This window comes from Myxine glutinosa, chromosome 14 (assembly GCF_964187855.1).
Source record: "Myxine glutinosa chromosome 14, kmMyxGlut1.1, whole genome shotgun sequence".
In the NCBI taxonomy this organism is placed as follows: Eukaryota; Metazoa; Chordata; class Myxini; order Myxiniformes; family Myxinidae; genus Myxine; species Myxine glutinosa.
Genome location: NC_136274.1, coordinates 38,585,362 through 38,598,731, shown reverse-complemented (window position 1 = coordinate 38,598,731; position 13,370 = coordinate 38,585,362). Strand labels below are relative to the sequence as shown.

The following is a 13,370-nucleotide window of genomic DNA, read 5'->3' as shown; positions in this document are numbered from 1 at the left end:
TCCTTCCTTTCCCCGCGTGAGTGAGAGGCCCTTGTCTGGGCAACCAAGTTAAGGACGTTAAGTTTCTGCCCTGTGTCTTTTTGCTTTGGCCATTGTACATTATAAATAAACCTGTGTTCTTTGCTTCCATTTGGCCGTTCACGTCTTTTCCCACCATTGGCTTCGCATTGTACGAAATAAAACTGCTCAATCGGGTTCAGTAAGAATTAACGGCATGAGTCACGTGACACGCAAACCACTCGGGCATATCAGACCAGCGTGACTCGTGCGAGGTTCAGCCCCCGTCTTCGTGGCGGCGTGTGTATAGAAGGTACGTGGGTATTTGACCAGAGACCCTTCCGCACACTCGCTACGGGGGTAGCGGCTGGAATTGCTCCGCAATCCGCCCGAGTGTAAAGTGGGTAGCGGCCTGGTGGACTCGAAGGCCCGAGGGGGAAAAGGGTTTAACCCCCCTCTGTATGTCGACGGGCTCGAGAGCCGCAACAATATATTGTTATGAAGCATGGGTAGGGGCACATATAGATTTAGGTAGATCTGCATAGGTAGGTGTCCGGCTGTCATGATAGGGAATCTTGATGTAATAAGTTCTGTAGCCCGAATGTCGGAGTAAGCTGAGTATCTGTGTCCCCGGCACGAGGGGCGGGGCTTGTTAACTAGCGTAGGGATTATGCTAATTCCCCGGTGTGTTGTCCCCTCTGTAATTATTCCAGTGTCCCTTATGGCAACACATCACATACATTAGCTGGGCCCAATCATGCACACATTAATTAATCCCCCGCCACCACAATGACTTATGGAAGAACAAACAGCAAGCGACCACGCGCTTGGGCTGATAACACCGGCAGGGCAGCAAACATCGAACAGGCAGGCTGAGAGACGCCCAGGAAGGCTCGTGACTGGCCGGGGGGAAGGGCGAGCAAAGAGCGGGCCACCGATTGGTAGAGTAGGGAAGGACGTGTGATTGGTGGGGGAAGGGACAGAAAGCTTCCCTGTGATTGGGGGTAAGGAAGGTGAAGGATGTGCCACACTGATTGGCCACCGACCGATGACACAACGGCCAATCAGTGTGGAAGGCGCGAAACCACTACCAAGAAGCTACGCACTGGTTGGAGGAGAAGCGCCGGTGACGTGAGAAGGCGCGAAAGGCTACGAGTAAGTGATGCATTGCTTGGGGGGGGGGGGGGGGGGGGGGGGGGGAGAGAGCTGACGTGACGGGACAAGCGATAAAACCACTCGCTGGCCGACATTTTGGAGCTTCTCGTTTTGGCTTCCTTCCTGTGTGGACCTCCCTTCTGCCCCTTGCCTTCCTCTTGGACCTGTTCTTGCCTTTGGACTTTGGTGGAGAGACCAGTGCCGACGATTCCCTTCCCCTGCGTTCACATACGAATGATGAGCGAGGCTTGCGGTTGGACCGCTGATGAGCAATCGCGCGGCGCACCGAGGGCCGCTCCACGCCAACGATGAGGCCTGCTTCGCGCCAACACCAGTGCTGCGTCGGACGGAGCCTGAACGATTCCTGACCACAGACAGAGATAAGACGTGCCCACAGCCCACAACGGTTTATTTGCTTAATTCATTCCCTTGTGCTTGAATGTGAAGTGAGGTGTGCAGGATCCCGATTTTGGAGCATTATTTATTTTTCGTCGCATCATTTTGTTCTCGGGTTAATAAATATATATTTTTGTACATAAATTCCGTTTCGTTCGTGAATTACATTCCACAGGGTGAAGACTGCATGCAGGGCCGTGAAGGTAAGCGGCATTCTCCCCCAACCACCCTGCTCGCGTATCCTCTGCCATCAATTGGAAACGCCTCAAAGTAAGCTCGATTGCTATCCGTGGATGCTCTGTCTTAATAGAGTCATCCACAGGACAATATCTGTATGTATGGTATATATATATATATATATATATAATATATTATATATATATAATATATATATATATATATATATATATATATATATATATATATATATATATATATATATATATATATATATATATGACTGTAAGAAATAGTAGAAACTCCAAAGTACGAGCAGGGCGTCTCATTTGTATTGAATAAATAATCGTTAGATGAAATAAGACGCGGACGTAGCTTCAGGACGTCGATCTTTAATTGTCGACAAGCTTTCGACCAACAAAGGTCTTCTTCTGAGTCAGCCCCAAGTTCAACGGAAGTGCAAGCTTCCGTTGAACTTGGGGCTGACTCAGAAGAAGACCTTTGTTGGTCGAAAGCTTGTCGACAATTAAAGATCGACGTCCTGAAGCTACGTCCGCGTCTTATTTCATCTAACGATTATATATATATATATGTATATATATTTTATATTACGTATATTGGCGTACGGTGTCTTTCTTTTCTTTCATAGGCAATGTATCGCAGCAACCGTTCCACAGTCGGAGGATTCTTTCTTGCTGGCAGAAGCATGTCTTGGTGGCCGGTAAATACAGTCTGAAAATCCAATCAATTTCAACTTTCATGGTCAAAATCATGCTTTTCATTTATTTACTGTCCTTATGCTTGTGATGAAAGAAAAATAATTAACTGCTTTTGACTGTGCTGAAGTTACTGCCATTCATTGTTTTTGTTGTTGATGTCTTAATGTTGCAGATTGGAGCTTCTCTGTTCGCCAGTAATGTTGGAAGTGATCACTTTGTTGGTTTGGCGGGGACTGCTGCTGCATCAGGCATTGCCATTGGTGGCTTTGAATGGAACGTGCGTGTCGAATATTGCTGATTACTAGGATGTATAGCTGCGAAAATTCCAGTTTAATCCGAATCGTATTATAATTTGCTCCCTTTTCCCCTTTCCGCCTCCCCCCTCCCCCTCCCCCCCTCGCCCCCTCCCCCTCCACCTACCAGCCCCCCTCCCCCTCCCCCCCTCCCATCCCTCTCACCCTCCCCCCTCCCATCCCTCTCACCTCCCTCCCCCTCCCATCCCTCACCCTCCCCATCCCCCCTCTTCTCCCCTCTCCCCCTCCCCCTCTTCTCCCCCTCCCCCCGTTCCCCTCCCCTCCCCTCCCCCCTCCCCCGCCCGGCAATGCCGGGTACTTCTGCTAGTAATTTGATAAATGTCTTTTTGTGGATGTTTAAAAAAGTTGCGAAATTAAACAAGCTGTAAATGTCCCTTTGTTTCAGGCTCTCTTCATCGTTGTAATTCTCGGCTGGGTATTCGTTCCCGTTTACATCACTGCTGGGGTATGTTACTTTCCTAAATTTCTGCAAACATCATCATGCAGTGACAATCATGTTTATTTATTGTTGTGGTGCTGTGCACACACGACTCGATTGCCAGAGAGGCAGGCCACAACGCGTTGATACAACAAGAGTCTTTATTCAGAGCTCGCACTTCAGCACTGGGCGGGCTCGAGCTTAGAGCCCGCATATATGTCCCGAGGCCACGCCTTGCCCCCGGGCGTGGCCGCTCGGCCGAAAGGTGGGGCATGCATTTCAGTTCCCCGCCTGGACGCTCGCGCCACCCACTGGTGCGCGGATTTATTGCCCCTTGTGCCCGCCACACTCACCCCCCCCCCCCCCCCCCCAGAATTCCCACGCACCTGAAGGGTGAGCTTGCGGGGAAGCCGGATGACCCAGCCGAAACGCCCCCTGGTGATGCGTGCAGGGCTGGGGTGTAGCGGGACGGCGGGGCTGGGGGGTGCCGGGGGTCTGACCGCTGGGGGGCGGCCTCGACGCGGAGGCAGAGCTGCTTGCGGGGGGTGGTCCAGATCGAGGTGGGCCAGCTTGAGGCGGTCCACGGAGATACGATCCGGGGCACTGCCGATGTCGACGGTGAAATATTTGTCCCCGGTCTCCAGCACGGGGAAGGGCCCGTCGTATGGGCGCCATAGCGGTGCCCGGTGGGCGTCGTGCCGGACGAAGTTGTACTCCGCCGTGCGAAGCTCCGGGGCGACGTGGGAGGATGGGCAACCGTGGTGTGCCGTTGGCACCAGGGCGAACCTCCGGGCGGTCTCCTGCAGGGTGGAGCGCTGTTGCGCCGTGGACCAAGGAGCCGTGGAGTCGGGGATAAATTCGCCCGGTACCCGCAGTGGTTGCCCGAAGACCAGCTCTGCCGAGGACGCGCGCAGATCGTCCTTGGGTGCCGTCCTGAGGCCCAGCAGGACCCAGGGGAGCCTGTCGGCCCAGCTGCCTTCGCGGAGGCTGGCCCGAAGCGCGGCCTTCATCGAGCGATGAAAGCGCTCGCACAGGCCATTGGCCTGGGGGTGGTAGGCCGTGGTGCGGTGCAGTTTGACGCCGCGCCCTTGCGCCACCGCACCCCAGAGCTCCGAGGTGAACTGGGGGCCGCGGTCGGACGAGATGTCCGAGGGGGCACCGAACCGGGCAACCCAAGTGGCGATGAAGGCTTGCGCCACATCAGCCGCAGACGTCACCGCCAATGGCACAGCCTCCGGCCACCGTGTGGTGCGGTCCATCATGGTGAGGAGGTGGGTGAACCCCCGTGAGGGGGGCAGAGGTCCCACCAGGTCGACGTGGACGTGGTCGAACCGACGCTCGGGCACCGTAAACGGGGCCAACGGGGCCTGGGTGTGGCAGTGGACCTTTGCGCGCTGGCACGCGAGGCACGTCCTGGCACAGTCGCGGACAACCTTCCTGAGGCCATGCCAGACGAACTTCGCCGCGACGAGCTTCTGGGAGGCCTTCGTGCCCAGGTGGGACAGGCCGTGGATGGCGTCGAAAACCGGGCGCTGCCAGCCAGCGGGCACGATGGGGTGAGGCCGGCCTGGGGAGACGTCGCACAGGAGGGCCGCGCCCGCGACGTCGAACGGCACCTCGGTGACGCGGAGGCCCGTGACGGCCGTCCGCAAGGCCTGGACGCCGGGGTCGGCGGACTGGTCCTCCGCCATCCGGGCATAGTCGATCCCGAGGTGGACCGCGTGCGCGACGGACCGGGAAAGGCAATCCGCCACCGGGTTGTCTTTACCCGCGACGTGACAGATGTCCGTCGTGTACTCGGACACGGCAGAGAGGTGACGCTGCTGCCGTGCCGACCATGGCTCGGCGACCTTGGCCATCGCGAACACAAGGGGCTTGTGGTCGACGAAAGCCGTGAACGGGCGGCCCTCGAGCAGATGGCGGAAGTGTCGGACCGCCAGGTGGAGCCCGAGCAGCTCGCGGTCGAAGGTGCTATAGCGGCGTTCGTGCGGGCGAAGCTGCCGGCTAAAAAACGCCAGCGGCTGCCAAGCCCCACGCATCCACTGCTCATGCACCACGCCCACCGCGTAGTCCGACGCGTCGGTGGTGAGGGCGATCGGTGCATCGGGCGCCGGGTGCGCCAGCATGGTGGCGTTGGCCAGGGCCAGCTTTGCACCTGCAAACGCCGCGGCCATCGGCTCCGACCAGGTGATGTCATCTTTGCCCGGCTTTCCCCGGAGGGCCTCGTGCAGGGGGCGGAGGAGCTGGGCGACGTGGGGCACGAAGCGGTGGTAAAAATTTACCATGCCCAGGAACTCCTTGAGCCCCTTGATCGTGCGGGGGTGCAGGAAATCCCTGACCGCCTCCACCTTGGCCGGTAAAGGGACGGCCCCGTGCCTGGTGATGCGGTGCCCCAAGAGGTCGATGGCGGCGACGCTGAAACGGCACTTTGCGAGGTTGATGATCAGGCCATGCTGGCCCAGGCATTCGAAAAGCGTGCGGAGGTGGAGCAGGTGCTCCTCCCGGGACGCGCTCGCGACTAGGATGTCGTCCAGGTAGACATAGATGAAAGGTAAGTCGCGCAAGACGCTGTCCATGAGCAGTTGGAACGCCTGGGCTGCATTCTTCAACCCAAAAGGCATTCGCAGGAACTCAAAGAGGCCGAAAGGGGTGATGACGGCCGTCTTTGGGACATCGTCCGGTTGGACGGGGACCTGGTGGTAGCCCCGGATGAGGTCCACCTTGGAAAACACGGTCGTGTTTGCCAACCGGGCGGAAAAGTCCTGGATATGTGAGACCGGGTAGCGGTCGGGGGTGGTGGCATCATTGAACCGGCGGTAGTCACCGCACGGCCGCCATCCTCCGCTGGGCTTCGGCACAATGTGCAGAGGAGAAGCCCAAGCGCTGTTGGAGCGCCGTATGATCCCCAGCCGTTCCAGCGTGGCGAACTCCGCTTTCGCCATGGCGAGCTTCGTGGGGTCGAGTCGGCGTGCCCGGGCATAGACCGGCGGCCCGACCGTGGGGATATGGTGCTCCACCCCGTGTTTGACGGCCACTGCTGAGAAGGTGGGCCGCATGAGGGCCGGGAAACTGGCGAGGAGGCAGTAAACTCGTCCGCTGCCGGAAGCGTGCAGACTAACCTCGCCGGGAGGGAACCTTTCAGCAAGCCGCTTGGCAAGCCGCTCGGTGAGCCGCTCAGCGAGCTGCTCAACGAGCCGCTCAGCGGACAAGTGAGCGAGCTGAAAGTTTCGGCCTGGACGAGACGTCTGCGCTTAACGTCGACCAACAGCCCATGCGCACATAGGAAGTCCGCGCCGAGCAGGGCCATTGGCACGCTGGCAGTAACGAACGACCATTGAAAGCGCTGCCCTCCGAACCGCAGTGAGAGGCAACACTTCCCGAATGTGCGGATGGGTGTACCGTTGGCGGCAAGCAAAGCGGGGCCCCGGCCCGCGGCTTGCTTGTTAGACGTGGAGGCAGGGAGGACGCTTACCTGCACTCCCGTGTCGCAAAGAAAACGGCACCCAGACAAGGTGTCAGTGATGAACAGGAGGCTGCCAGAATGGCCGACGCTCATGGCCGCAAGTGAGCGCCAGCCCGACCCGTCAAAAGAACACGACGGGCGGCACGTTTTAGCCTTGCGGCCGAACCTGGCATGGTAGTAGCACCAGGTTTGCGGCGGTGGCCCCCGCGGTGGCCGTGCCGGCGGTGGTGGCGGCGGTAGTGGGCGGGGCGTAGCAGCAGCCACGAGGGAAGCAGGGGGTGCTGTAGCCCCCGCGCCGGGATCCACTACTGCAGCACCGTACACCGACCGCGTGTCGCAGGCCGCGAAATACTTGTCGGCCTCTCCAGCCAGGGCGCGGGGTTCCGTTATTTTGGAACCGGCCAGCGCAAGGCGCACCTGTACAGGTAGCTGGCGTAGGAAAAGTGTTCGGAATAAGAAATCCGGGCGCCGGTCTCCAAGCAGCGACAGCATGAAATCCATCCGGACGGATGGTCATGTGTCGCCGAGGGCGGGAAGGTCCAGGAGGCGGTCGGCACGTTCGACCTCTGCGAGCCCGAACATGGCAAGGAGGAGACGTTTGAGCGCCTCGTACTTGTGGTCACCCGGCGGGCGCCGAAGGATGGACACGACGCGGGCGGCAGTGCCGGGCCCGAGGGCGGCGACCACGTGGTAGTACCGGGTCTCGTCCGCCGTGATGCCCCGGAGCTGAAATTGAGCTTCGGCCTGTACAAACCAAACGTCGGCTTGCGCTTCCCAAAACTCCAGGAGTTTGATTGCGACGGCGTTGGTAGCCATGGCGCGTTTGGGGGTCAGCAACGGCTGAATCAATCGGGGTCACCAGTGTGGTGCTGTGCACACACGACTCGATTGCCAGAGAGGTAGGCCACAACGCTTTGATACAACAAGAGTCTTTATTCCGAGCTCGCACTTCAGCACTGGGCGGGCTCGAGCTTAGAGCCCGCATATATGTCCCGAGGCCACGCCTTGCCCCCGGGCGTGGCCGCTCGGCCGAAAGGCGGGGCATGCATTTCAGTTCCCCGCCTGGACGCTCGCGCCACCCACTGGTGCGCGGAATTATTGCCCCTTGTGCCCGCCACATTGTTATACATCATTCATGTATAATTCAAGATCAGAAGGCTCAAGAAATAGCTTTATTCATCATATACAATCTACCATATACAGTAAAACACAATATCAGTTTGTGTGTTTGTACAGATGTCTGCCCCCCTTCATAAGGGTAGGTTTTAAATGCCAATCTTTTGACATGAATGTGTGTTCACTGTGGTCTATTTTTGAGAATAAAACAAACTCGAAAAACATTTTCCATAAAGGAGTAATTATGTCTCTTCTATTGGAAATGTAGACGGTGGCATTGCAAATCAAGCCTCAAGGGCGGTGTACAGAAGATTTTTTTTTTTAAATCATACTAAAATATGCATTTACATGTGCGCAGAGTAAAATAAAACAAGTCTTCATTTACGTCCGTAGGATGGCTAATAAATAAAGAAGTTATATGCATAGGCCGAGGCTTCAGACTTTGGCACGCTCATGAGGCTGCACCATCGAATAAACTATTCCAGATTTCCAGCCCGTCATTTTTGCCGGCCTTTTACCTCCGCCACCAAAGGTGGATGGAGGTTATGTTTTCATCCCTGTCTGTTTGTTTGTGAACAAAATGTGTCAAAAGTTTGTGGACGGATTTGAACGAAATTTGGCAAAGAGGTTGCATATGTGACAAGGATGAAATTATTAGATTTTGGTGAAGATCCGGATTCGGATCCGCGAAGAATTTTTAAGTGATTCTTCACCTTTGGGAGATAGGGCCAAAACGATACATAGCAGGATATCTCAAAAAGTTGTGGACGGATTTGGACGAAACTTCGTGGAGAGGTTGGGTGTGCGACAAGGATGAATTGACTCAATTTTGGTGAAGATCTGAATATGGATTCGGAAATGAGAATTTTTTTTTTTTAAAGTGATCCTTCACCATTGAGTGATGAGGCTAAAACCAACATATAGCAGGATATCTCAAAAAGTTATCTTTACGTTGTAGTCCTCTGGGTTTCGTTGCAGTCTGTTGCAGTCCGGTTTACGTTGCAGTCCTCTGGGTTTCTTCATGAGTTGACATTTTCTGACGAGGCAGCATTCGGCATCAGTGGCAACGCCGCATTGTGGGACAGAAAAATCTCAGTTTTTTCCTTTCATTTTGAACTTTGGCCCCTGTATAATCCCATTAAATCTCTAATCCGAAAATTATCTCTGCATCTCTATAGGGGCTGTTTGGAAGCACCTTTGTAGCAAATCAATCTCTATATAGACTCAAGCACATGGGGGAGGGCAAGAAAAATGGGATTTTGTGTTTCACCATTGACACCTTCAAATCAGAATGGAGGCCAAAATTCAAAAGAAGGCCAAAATGTATTATATAATATTTTATTGTATACAATACTGTATCGGCAGCAAACAATAATTACCCAATGTGCATTATTTTCTGATCTTACTTGCTTTGATGAGACAGGTATATCTTCAGTTAAGATACTTTGTTATGCAGTGAGGGCACCATCTTTGATTGAAGTTAGTGATGTCACAGTAGTTATAGGGATTTGCTGCTGTATTTCAGAACCTGTACCAATTAGCTTATGGAGGATTGAAGTCCTATCGTGTGCTTAATTTTCCACGAGATGGGTCGGAACTTGCACATGGAACGTTGAAACGAAGTAAAAACCTTAAATGCAAATATTGCGGCAATTCATCCTAAACAACATGGTGGCTCTCATTAGAAGCTGCTCAAAACATGGTTTATACAATTATGCCTTACAATTACGATTTTGTTGTTGATCGTTTGGTTCATTGATATGAATTAATAATTCCTCGTTTCTTGTTCAGGTGGTAACCATGCCAGAGTACCTAAAGAAGCGCTTCGGAGGGACGCGCATCAGAGTATACCTCTCTGTCCTCTCTCTGATTCTTTATGTGTTGACCAAGATTTCGGTAAGTTCCAATAAAATGTAAGGGCAAATATAAAGCCCATTCAACAACACTGTAGTGCCCAGGCCGAAAATCCCATATAAACCAATATAAACCAGTAGGACATTTATATGGGTTTCTATTGGAAATCGTGGTTTCTATTGGTTTCTTCAGGAACCAATCGAGTTTTCAGTAGAAACCGAACCAGATTTGGTTGAAACCAATGGAAGCAATTAGAGTTAACTGGTCTGAAAACCCATATTTCAGGTGGCAGAGAACTGGAAGAACTGGTATGGTTCACAAAAGGATCTGGGTTCAAATCCTAGTCTGGGTATGTAATTTTCCCCACATACATCAATTGGTTATTTTCAATCCTGTTCATTTATATATTGGTATTTTATTGCTCTCCTACTAGTCCCATTGACCTACTGTTTTTTATTGGTATTTTCTACTGGTCCAGTATTTCACTTTCCTGATTGAAACCATGAGATCCTACTGGTCCAATTTCCTATGGGATTTGTTCTATTGGTTTTCTATGGGATTTTCGTCCTGGGTAGTTCTTGACAAATCCATCAAAGTTTCCTTCAAAATGAAAGTGTTTAGCAAAGTTGATTAAAGCGTTGTCAATATTAGATTTTACACTACTAATTATTGGGATAAATAGTTACTTTTTACGACGGCCTTTTAGTTACGTCAATACACCGATGAAATTCCAAAATGTTTGAATTTGGTCAAATAATTTTTTTCCTGACATAGCCCACAGGGCAAAGCTGTCTAGAACAGTGTTTGTCCGTCTGTATGTATGTACCCTCAAACGTATACCAATCAGAGCTGAGGATCAGGTCACATGACAGGGTGATGTGATTACGTCTGATGTCATTATGGCGTACAACGGCTGACTCTCCACACACCACCATTTTGATTTATATGCTGTTCATGCCGAACATATCGTCGAACCTGTCATATATCACAATCGCCATGCTCTACCTTTACATTTTTCATTTAGTGTGAAACTCAAACAAACCAATTGTCAAAATGACCATCAAATATCGAAAGCATCGGCGTTACGGATCTTCCATCAAAATGGTACGTATAGGCCTTAGGCTTTATGCCTCACCTTCAGACCGCTTCGGACAAATTAAGCCCAGGTTTCTTAATACAGTAGTGTATCGTTTCAGTAGTATCGTTTTCGTAATAGTAATAATAATATAGTAAATATGACCATAACACTTTAATCCATAATATGACCATAACACATAACTCAGGCTAAACTGCCAAAATCTAGGCTCTCTGCTCACCTTCACTCTTTCATTCCCCTTTTCTCACGCCTCTGGAACAAACTCCCCCACTCCCTTCAATCCCACTCCTCCCTCCAGGTCTTTAAAACAGCTGTTCACCACCATCTCTTATCTTTCCCTATCCAAAACCTTGATCTTTTCTACCCCCGCTAATTCACCCCAGATACACTTTTTTGAAATTCCAACTTCTTTCCTGGAAGTCCTTGCAGTGTTCATATGTTTTATACCTCTCCCACCTCCCCCCAAGCCCTCCCCCTCCCACATTTCTCTCGATGTCCCTGCTCTCAAATGTTGTTTGTGTCCTTCCCCCTCTCTCCCCATCTTGTCTACTGCTCCCCTTATTTTGTGTGTCGGGTTGACTTTTTGTGTGATTAATGTTAGCTCTTTCACGAGCCTCGATCTCATTGTACATTGTATATTGTATTGTATATTGTATTGTACATTGTATTGTATATTGTACATTTATTGTACATGAGAATCATTGTATACCAAAAAAAAAAAAAAAAAAAATCCCAATGTCGTGAATACAAAGTTGATGGATTGAAGCGGTGTATGGTTCATGATTCCATGATAAGCAGTGTTCATCTTACTTCCACTTACTTCCACTGATCTTCGTTCAGACTTCTATAGGCTTCTATATGCTTCTTCAGTGTCTCCTTGTGTTTATTTGACTTCTATATGCTTCTATACAATCTTACTTCCATTTGCTCAAAAATCCTGTTCAAAAATCTTCAAAAAGTAAAATCTTACTTCCACAACTGTGGAAGTAAGGAAATCGCCTCGGTTTTTTGATAGCTTGTTATTAACCCAATCCTTGTGGGGTATATAGATTACAGTAGATCTTCCCTCAGTTCTGTAAGTAAAACTTACCTCACGGATGTCGGCATTCCTCCAAATGTCTTTGTTTAATGTTATGAACAGCATTAGCGACTGTTTAAAAAGCTAATCATGTGTGTTTGTGGTTTATAATATTTTACAAGCCGCTTTTACAAGCTACGCCGCTGTTAGACTCTCGGTCTTGTTTTGTTTATCTCGTGTATAAATTATTTTCTTCCATGCTGTGACAGTGAAAAAAAACAAAATGCAATGAATGGCCATAAAAATTTGATACTTTTCTCAACAAGTTTGCATATCAGCTCACATGATCAATCACTGGACAATCATTTTCAAAAAAAAACATTTCCCTTCATGTGCAGTCTGTATGTATGGATCATGTTCTTCCCTAAAGCCTGGATTCGGCCAGGTCATACTATAATTTGAGAAGTGTCTCCTTGTGTTTATTTGACTTCTATATGCTTCAGAGCTTTGTAACAACAATGAACAGTGACTCCGATTATAATCATTCGCAGTCACACCCCCATAATCTAGTATTCGAGTTATTTTGTGAAATTTATTAATTTGGTTGCACAACAAAATAATAACTTCTTTTTTTTTTTAATCTGTTCCTTATAACAATTATGATCACTTATTTAACAGTAATGGCTATTCTTAATGTATTGAATTAACAATTAAAGGATGTTATAAATGATACAAATTCTACAATACCCTATACTTAATTGAAATAGCAATTCAATCTTTTTTTCTTTTTTTTTTAGCTTTTAGCAATCCATAACAATTTTTTTCAAGTGATTCAATCAATTTTATTAGCTCTTATACGAGCCTTGACAAAATATGAAAAAATACCAAAACTCATTAGTTGTATGCCCAAAGTAAGTGGTTTTAGTCATTTGCAAGCAAGTAACTGATTTTCCGCCTGCGTGGACCATCTGCTGTGCCCCGATCTTAATTCAGGTTTACACCCCTTCTGCCCAGAACCTCTCCAAACATTTGGTCCACAACCTCAAGCATCAGTCCATATCAGTAGATTGAGGATCTCAGATGTGTCCATATAGTCATTCAACCCATCAATGCGGCATCAATATTCAAACTTTCTACTTATCACTTTACCGAGAGATGTTTACTTTTCTTGTTCGATGCTGTCATGTTTTTTTTTTTTTTTTTTTTTTTGTATACTGAATCGAGGCTCGTGAAAGAGCTGACATTTACTTCACAAACAAATCAACCAGACAAACAAAATATATAAAAAGAGGGAGCGGAAGACAAGAGAAGGGGAAGCACACAAACACTTGAAAGCACACAACATTTAAGGGCAGGGAGATGTGTGGGAGGGAGAGGGCTTGGGGGGAGGAGGCGTGGGAAGGGGGGGGGGGGTGGGAGAAGTATAAAACACAAGGACACCAAGGACTTCCAGGACAGAAGTTGGTATTTCAAAAAAGTGGAATTGGGGTGAAATTAGCGGGGGTAGAAAAGATCAAGGTTTTGGATGGGGGAAGATAAGAGTTGGTGGTGAACAGCTGTTTTAAAGACCTGGAGGGTGGAGTGGGATTGAAGAGAGTGAGGGAGTTTGTTCCAGAGGTGGGAGAAAAGAGGAATGAAGGAGTGAAG

The 13,370-nt window shown here is 50.0% G+C and overlaps 2 protein-coding genes across 2 annotated transcripts in view; one reads left to right on the top strand and one right to left on the bottom strand.

Annotated features, from left to right (window-relative positions):
• The window catches only part of LOC137439641 (sodium/glucose cotransporter 1-like), a 61,129-nt gene that overhangs the window by 4,240 nt on the left and 43,519 nt on the right, over positions 1 to 13,370 (top strand). Inside the window, exons 2-5 of the mRNA XM_068135594.2 lie at positions 2,375 to 2,446; positions 2,617 to 2,721; positions 3,144 to 3,203; positions 9,547 to 9,651. Coding sequence (XP_067991695.2) covers positions 2,375 to 2,446; positions 2,617 to 2,721; positions 3,144 to 3,203; positions 9,547 to 9,651 — 342 coding nt within the window. The remainder of the gene's footprint in view (positions 1 to 2,374; positions 2,447 to 2,616; positions 2,722 to 3,143; positions 3,204 to 9,546; positions 9,652 to 13,370) is intronic.
• The window catches only part of MTRFR (mitochondrial translation release factor in rescue), a 46,011-nt gene that overhangs the window by 22,603 nt on the left and 10,038 nt on the right, over positions 1 to 13,370 (bottom strand). The gene's annotated exons all lie outside the window — the stretch shown is intronic.